Source organism: Anarrhichthys ocellatus, unplaced genomic scaffold, assembly GCF_004355925.1.
Source record: "Anarrhichthys ocellatus isolate YVR2014 unplaced genomic scaffold, GSC_Weel_1.0 scaffold10, whole genome shotgun sequence".
In the NCBI taxonomy this organism is placed as follows: Eukaryota; Metazoa; Chordata; class Actinopteri; order Perciformes; family Anarhichadidae; genus Anarrhichthys; species Anarrhichthys ocellatus.
Genome location: NW_022280040.1, coordinates 6,551,095 through 6,559,777, shown reverse-complemented (window position 1 = coordinate 6,559,777; position 8,683 = coordinate 6,551,095). Strand labels below are relative to the sequence as shown.

At 42.1% G+C, this 8,683-nt stretch overlaps 1 protein-coding gene across 1 annotated transcript; it reads right to left on the bottom strand.

Annotated features, from left to right (window-relative positions):
* Positions 1-811: 811 nt before the first annotated feature.
* hacd1 (3-hydroxyacyl-CoA dehydratase 1) lies at positions 812-7,480 on the bottom strand. Its single transcript, XM_031850154.1, has 7 exons — positions 7,336-7,480; positions 5,341-5,458; positions 5,231-5,249; positions 5,026-5,114; positions 4,535-4,656; positions 2,854-3,032; positions 812-2,095 (listed from the first exon to the last, which is right to left on the bottom strand). Exons 1-7 carry the CDS (start codon positions 7,452-7,454, stop codon positions 2,013-2,015), a joined length of 729 nt encoding a protein of 242 aa, XP_031706014.1. The 5' UTR covers positions 7,455-7,480; the 3' UTR covers positions 812-2,012.
* Positions 7,481-8,683: the final 1,203 nt, after the last annotated feature.

Sequence of the window (8,683 nt, the reverse complement as noted above, 5' to 3'; positions counted from 1 at the left end):
GCTGAGGAGATGCCTTTCTCCTCCAAAGTGAAACCAGTCCAACATCACCAGCAAGTGCAATACATATTTTATAAAACTGTATTCCACATGCAACTGAATATCTGAATGTATATTTTCATTATGCAAGTTTTGTAGGAAATTATAAATTGTATGAAGCCGAGTGGACTTACCGTAGTGCTTTTCATAACATGTAGTTGTCTTAAAATGAAAAAGGTGCAAAATGATGCGCAAAAAAACATGAAATGTCGCTGATATGCTATCTTTGAGGAACCTGTTATCTCACCTCATGAATGAATATATTGCATTTCCATTTATATGAGTAGAAGCAAATATTTACACATAAATGCGGAAAAAAGTCACGATCAGCTTGAGTTTTAGTTCAAGACTGCACGTTTACAGTTTAATACTCTACGCAACGATGCAGTATTTTGTGATTATGAGATTTATTTTTCACTTTTACAGACGTACATGTGTTTATGGATATAAATCTGTGCATCCTACCTACAAATATAAAATGTGCCATTTCCTGCACTCAGGTACTGTTTCCTGTTGAGAAAAACACTTGAGTTTAAACAAAGATGAAGGAAACACTCACAAATAAATATGTAAAAACCCAGAAGATGTTTGTATTCGTCATCTTATTTCTACATTTTGATGCAGATCCAGATAAACAAACCTGGTATCAGAGGAGTGTGAAGGTCATCACAAAACGCTCCGCGGTATTGTAGAATTTAGTTTATTGATTTTGCACAAAAAGGTATTTTCACATTTTTATTGTTTTCTTCTTGAAAAATAATTTTATGACATTTACTTTAATTGTTTTTTTTCTTTTCTCTCTAACCCAGATTATAGCAAAATGTTGATTTTCTTCAATAACCATGGGCTATGCAACATTTCCTCTCAATCATTTCACATCCTGTTTTCTGCTTTAGGTCAACTCCAAACACAGTCTCTCCTCCAGCTGCACAGAAGATTGAAATGATCTTACAATAGCACCTTTAGTAGGAGGGAACCTAACTACCTTTCTATCAACACGCACATGAGATTCTTTATGTTAAAAAACAAACACAACAGCGACTGAAGACTGCGAGTGCTCACAAAAAAATCTGAATTGAAGTCTCATCTACGACCGCCTCTCGATAAGCTGCTGCTCTTTGAAGACTCAAATCTGTTTACGATGCACTCTTGTCAATTAATTTGACATAGTAAACATCAAAGCAACATAGAAGAATGCAGGAGCCAAGCAGACAAAGTGTTAAGTTTGAGCTGTGCTTGCTCTAAGTGACACAGTTATGTGAATAAATTATCTTTAAGAAATATGCTTACTATTATCCGCTCATTTCACATTTCATCATTTACAAACGTACACAAAAGAAGCAGCATATTGTCTAAATGTAGATTTATTGTTGAGGTATGATAGAACTATGAATATTTTCTCTTTTTAAACCTTGTTCTGTATAAAATATCTTTTGGTGGAATACACTTTTTAAAAAAAAATGAATACAACTGCCAATTGGGTCGGTTGGAGGGGATGAAGTTTGGACAACTCAGGAGACGCAACTTTCAATCTTCCTCCCGTGTTTCATTTCACATTTCCCTGGAAGCCTCTGGTTTTCCCTTCACTCCTTCAGACAGGTGTTGTGACTCTGCTGGGGCTCATGTTTTATCAGTGCAACAGCGTGCGAAGTTAAGCGAATAAAGGACTCAACGTCAGGCTTCTGTCTCAAGCTCCGGCGACACTGGGACTGTAAACATGTTTCCAATATTACCATTCAGATAGGAATTAATCCTGTGAAGACTTAGGATCAGCTATTATTATCAGTACTGGTGAGCTCCTTTCTTCCTGATTGTCACTCTCGTCAGACAGGTCGTCATCTGTGCGGTCCCGTGCGATGAAGAATGTAACAGCCGATGGTGCTAGAGATGAGGAAGGAGATGAAGTGTGGAGGGGGGAGGGGACGGTGACGGTGGAGGCAGGTTGGCTCAAACGGAGGCATGAGGTGGTGGCTTGTCTAGTCGTCCTTCTCCACTATGACCTCGCCGTGAAGCACCCTTCTCCTCTGCCGCAGCATGTGGAAGAAGAGCTGAGGAAACACTGGGGGAGAATAAACTGGATCAGTCAATACTTTTCTCATGACTGTTCTTTATGTCACAGGCAGGAAAAGTCTACTCTGGTTCTTCCATCTCCAATTGGCCTGTAATCACTTTGATAATCCAAAACAGTCAATCATTCATCCTAAGATATTAAAAGGCTCCGTTAGAATAAATAATTATGAACGTCACATTTTGAAGTTAACTTACTTATGGAGGCAGACCTGTTAGAATAACAGCAAAAAAACAAACACTCCTGACTAGATTCTCAATGAAAAGCAGCTTCTTAAAAGCAGTATTGTCGGCACTAATGTTGTGCTGTATTAGATGGAACGCTTCGATTTCCACCCCTTATAACAATTTTACTTGGCACAAAGATGCTATACGTAGCATTTTAACATCAGTTAGTTATTCCCAAATACATTTTCAGATGTTGAATTATCTGCTGCTTTATATCACAAAAACACAAAGGTGGCTGCAGGTCTCAAACGCTCAAAGGAATAGTTTGATGTTTTGGGAAATATGCTTATTTTGTTTCCTTGCCAAGAGTAGATTAAGAAGATTTATACCACTCTCATGTCTGTAGGTTGAATGTAAAGCAAAAGCCAGAAGATGGTTCGCCTCGCAGTGACTTCCTGGAGTCTTGTTGTCACCTTGAGGAGCTATCTCTGAAGTCTCATGGAGCAGAAGATGCACACGGGGGTCATCCTCCTTTACATATTTTACCATAACGTGCAGTGTGGGAGTAGAAATGCTCCTTACGTGGGATGTAGGACAACATGAAGACGATGAGGCAGTAGTAGTAGTCGAACGACACGTTATACTTGTTGGGGAGCCTCATGGAGTACATTCCAGATCTGCGTACGAACGGCAGGGCAGCGTAAATGGTCAGCAGTTCTCCGGCGACTCCCAGGGGGTACAAGACGATGAAGAGGTTGTATCTGGGAGGGAAAGGATGTACGAGGTCACACACCTGCAACAAACACTTGTGCAGTTTAAGTCTGTGGATGTTAAAACACTCACATGCATAGATGTCTAAACACACAATCTACACTAAAACTAACAAATGCAACCTGTAAAGGATGAGTTCAACATTTAATTTCAATGCAATTTGTGCCTTTTGACAACTGTCGGTGCACTAAATGGTTGATTAGAAGGGTTATGCTCTTGATTCCTCGGTATGCAGACCACATGATCAGATGAAAACCAGTGCTTCATTGCAATAATTACAAACATCAAAAGGTAGGAATTATTCAGCGAAAGTTGGCTTTACTTAAAAGCATCTACTTCAGAATACAGCTGTGCTTCATTAACAGACTGTCATCTTCTTGGCTTTCTGCTACAACTGCCTGTCACTTCACATAAGTGTGACACAGCCCGCATCCCTCTGTAGTACGATATATGCCATGACTCAGGGCTTTGAGTTTAGTGGAGACCACAGCAAAGGCTCGGGGGAGCGTCTCGGCGGATGTGAGAGAAATGTTGGGGCGAACATTCCATGACCAAAACAGATGGTCTTAAAAACATGAGCAGCTGAACATGAGCCGCTGTCCGGGGGCCTGGCGTCTCCTCCATGCTTTAAAGAAAAGCCGTGAAGGGGGGGGGGGGGGGGGGTGAGAGTGGCATCCAACACACAAGAATCAAAACCAAAAACAAAAGAGTAACTGGCAAAAAAACTGACAATCATATGAGACACAACAAATCTCATTCTTCTGGCGAACCTTCTGTCTGCAGAGACATCTCACCTCGTACTGATACCCAAACGTCACTGTTTTCTGAAGTGAGCTCTCTTGGCTGTGAGATGCCGAGCCTGCCTGTTGGACAGCTATCAATGTGTACAGCTGACGTTCCTGCCAACGACTCTGATTTCAGCGGAGCTACTGTAGCAGAGAGGCTGCTGCCACGTCACCAGAGCTCTCCATACAGTAGTAGGCCGGCGTTATGTCACTCCAGAGCTGAGAAATGTGGCGATCGTCATCACTGATAATCATGACAGCGGTTTCAATTAAACATTTTCTGTGTTGATAATTAAAGCTTTGGATTGCTGTCCCTGTGAGAATTTATTTACAGCACGTTACAGAAAATACTTTTTTCAATAATTGATCAAACATAAGCCCTAAAATGATTAAAAGTCTTCTGTAATGTTTGTTTTGGATCACCAGTGCTGTCAGAGCACAATGTTAGCAGTTAGTTCACCCTTCATTAACAAGACAATGGCTAACGAGGTGCTAATCAATAAACACACACATGCTTCACCTCTCTGTGTGAGCCAGGCGATACTTAACACACACACACACACACACGGCTGCACTACTTCCTGATGTAAAGCTGGTTTAAAGGGAGCATGCCAGAGGGGGGAAATAGCCAGATCAGTGACCGGCATGCTTAGACAACAATGTCTGACACTGTAATGACAGTTCAAGCTCATTCCGGCTATCTCAACCTGGCCCATTTGATGAAGTACGGCAGGTGGTGGAGCAGGTTGAATGTGTAGTAGGAATATCTGGTAATCTCTGTCATCGTCCACACAACCAGGAATAGGATTACGCTTTCTTCATTCTGGATCTTCATTTAAACAGATACAGGCAAGTATGCAGAGGAAAGAGGAAGTAACTTGAGTCAAAAGCTGACAGGTGCAAATGTAGAGAAGCAATTATGTTAAATACAAAAGAAATAAAACTATAATAAAGGACAGGGGTTCTTGCTGTTTTTTATGCAGCATATGCATAAAATAGAGACAGAAAAGAAGGCCCAATTGTCCCAATAAAATGTATACAGAATGTTATAAATATGTACGCTGTATGTGTACAATGTGTACAATTATATTATATAATAATTCTTTTGCACGTCCGTCACACAGACAGTAAAGAAAACAACAGTAAAATGATGCTCCTCTTCCGTGGTCTGTATGACTCAATAAAACCCCTTCGTCACCTGTCTGATGCTGTTGGTGATGAACCAAACCATGAAAATCCGTGAACACACTTGCACCCCGGTAACAATCACAGAAGTCCTCACAATCCCTGCAGCGCAGCAGGAGAGAGAAGAAGAAACAAGTTTACAGCTGCAAAGATGTCGGCACGCAAATATAAATTTGTTTCCATTATAACATAAGTCGTAAACAAAAATCATCACATACCGAAGGCGCAATGTGCCACCTGCAAGACGAGATACATAAATATCAGTCATTTCTCTGAACTGTCACAGCCATGCAAGTGACGGCAAACGCTATTCCACTCATATTCTTACCTCGACTAACGCGAAGGTCTGGAAAAACTTGAGTGTTCTTGCTATACTTCTGTACAGACCCTTGCGTGTGCCTTTCTGGATGTAGAAGCGCATCATTGCCATCGCCAAAACCAGCCACCTGCAGAAAGAAAAAACAACAAAAGACCATTAGGGAACATAATGGCACCACTTAGTGTGAGACGGTTGGTGTAAGAGTTTGTCCATAGTTTCCTGGATCCCAGCATTGATAAGAGACAATATGAAAGAACACAACCATCCTGTTATTCAGCTCTGCGTGTACTTGTGCTCACTGTGTTTTCTGACACGGCAAATGCTCATTTATTTGAAACTAAAACCTGAAGCTATACTGCATCTTCTCACAGCTCCGTTACAAGCACTTTTCTCTCCATTTTCTGCCTCAGTCTTAATCAAAACAATCCAAATCAGACTCCCACACATGAGTATATTACAGCTTCAGTTAGGACACTTAAGACCAGGAGAAACCAGGTATTCTGTGCAGCTTTCAGGACATTTTAACCTGGCTGCTCCTGTGCTTCCTCATGGTGTGAGTGCAGGTTATGCACAGTTACAGCGGCGCTGAACTTGTAGTGTCCCCACAGTGACAATAGATATATACAGTCGACGACTGACTTGATAAAACATGACATTTAGACACTCAGACAGAATGTTTCTATTGTAGTACTTTGGTCAAGAGAACGGCAGCTGAAAAGACTTCATAACACGTTGATCAGTTTTGTACACAAAACAAACTAACAGCCTATAAAACATGATTCTTTATTATAAATCAAACTACCCAACAGTTTGTACAAGAACCGCTGATGATGATAGTGACTATGATCATAAGATGCAGTCCTTTACAAAGCAGACAGTAACAACAGTAAAATCCAGTTTTTACATTAATGCACGAGTAATAATAATCTATTAATATATAATAACATAACTGGGTCACGTCCCTGCATCGAGTGCTTTAACTTTTAATACTTCAGTATACTTATACTATCAGACTGCACAACCAACACTGCTCCCAATTACTCATTCATTCATTCATTCATTCATGTGCAACATCAGTATCAATGTATGTATGTGCAATATAAATACTCTGTGCAATATATGCACTTCATATTACGTCATATGTACAGTAATCTGTACCCAACCACTCACTCCGATCGTATTGTATTCATAGCTTTTGTTGTTTTTTGCGATTTACTTATTTATTGTACCTTTACTGCTAGACTATTTATTGTACTTGTTTGTACTTCTACTGATGATAAAGTATTAATAAAGTATCATCTTAGCTCACGTTCGTACATTTTCCTGATACTTTTAGATACTGTAAGTGATATTTTGAGGACTTTTACTTGTAACACAGTATTTCTAGACTGTGGTAAGTAAGTACAGTACTTCTTCCACTGCAAACTGGAGGCGTGTCATTGATCTGGTGAGTGCCAGCTGTTGTATTGACCTATTGATAAGTGACATGAGTATTTTTATTCACATCTGGACAGTTTATAAAACAACGCGCTCTGTCTGCTATTCACAAATGTTATGTTGTTATTATTTAAAAAAGAAAATCTGCCCATTGAGCACTTCACTGTCCCAGACCTGAGCTCCAGTGTCAGCGCGCTCCGGCTATACTTATCACTGCAACTGTCGGGCGCGCTGTGGGCCTCGACGCTGACACCCCCATGCAGTCAGCCCTATTTGGACACGGCTGCAGCGCGAGCCTGTCACTTTAACCCAACACGATTCATTCATTTTCCAACACTCACACAAATAGCCCAACACCTATATTTCTATATATTTCTCAAATACCAAATTGTTCACTCAAGTTCCCCCCAACTGTCACGAGCCGCTAAATTGAGCGAGCTGAACAGGCACTTTGGGCTCGCCGCGGAGACGCACAGTCCTATAAACAGCAACACGCGCGTACAGTTTTTTAGGGAGCGGCTAACTTATAGGGTTTTCTTATTAATAGGCGGAATATAACGCACGTACCCGGCGGTCATGGCGATGTTGTAGAAAGTCAGCCATGCGGTAGCAAGGGCGCTTTTTGTTCTCCTCTTGTTGTTGTTTTCCTTCTCCTCAACCGTGCCGTCCTCCTCGCTGGACGCCATGGTGCCGGAGGGGGAGTCAAGGGAGAGAGCTGACAGCTGGGGCTGGTAGGGAGGGAGAGAGGGGAGCAGCGGGGTCATCCATCCCTGCCCCCCCCTTCTCTCTCTCTCGCGGGACTAGTGCTGCAAACAAGTGCGTGGCCTGCCGGTGGGCCAGGGACTGTTATTATAGTGTAGAAATAGGCTGCTCTTACAGGTAAAAGTGTAGTATTGGAAATGCTATTAAGCCTAATTGCTTAAGTATACTAGTTTATTACATTTGTTAAAAGTGAGCAACAGTAACTTGTGATACATCCTGCGTTAATAAATACATTAAATCACGGTGAGTCATGCAATAGTTGAGCATTTATTATGTATATGATTCGTACTATTATTATGTTACTGAATTCTTTTGAAATGGTGTTTTAATTGTGCCGCTATAGGTACAGTCTATGGGTAGAGCTGTCAAGGGAAAACAACAACGCGCATGCTCACAGGTGATTCACCTGTTACCCTGCTTCAATTTGATTGGCTGGTTGCCACGTGCCCATTACAAGAGGAGAGCTGGACAGGGCCATAGAAGAGCAACAACCCAGCAGCAGGAGCGGTATCGGCTGCTTTTGTGTGAGGAAGAACAGTAAAAGCACTGCCAGAACCCTACAACATGACCTCCAGAGGGCTACTCTGGTTCATGTTTGTGACCAAACTCTCTAAAACCGACTCCATGAGGGTGACGTGAGGGCTGGACGACCTCTTGAGGTCATCCAGCCACCTGCAGCAACCTGCAGCTCGTCTGCATTTGCCAGAGAACATCAGAGTCTAGAGACGCCGTTATGCTGCCTGCAACATCATCCATCATGACCGGTTTGGGGGTGGGTCAGTGATGGTCTCCGGAGGGTCGCACAAACCTCCACGTGCTATACGGTACCCTGACTGCCGTTAGGTACCAGGATGAAATCCTCACTCCTATTGTCAGACCTTATGCTGGTGCAGTGGGCCCTGGGTTACTCCTGGTGCAGGACAATGCCCAGCCTCATGTGTGTAGACAGTTCCTGGATAACAAAGGCCTTGATGCCATTGACTGGCCTTCGAGGGCGTTATGTAAGTGTCGCACCACAGACTGTCCAGGAGCTCACTGATGCTCTGTTCCAGGTCCAGTTAGAGTATTTGTACTCTGTGCTGGTCAAACTTCTGCTTTTGCTGCTTGAGATCTTTAAATTGATCTTGTAAATAGTGCAGATTACCTAATCCTG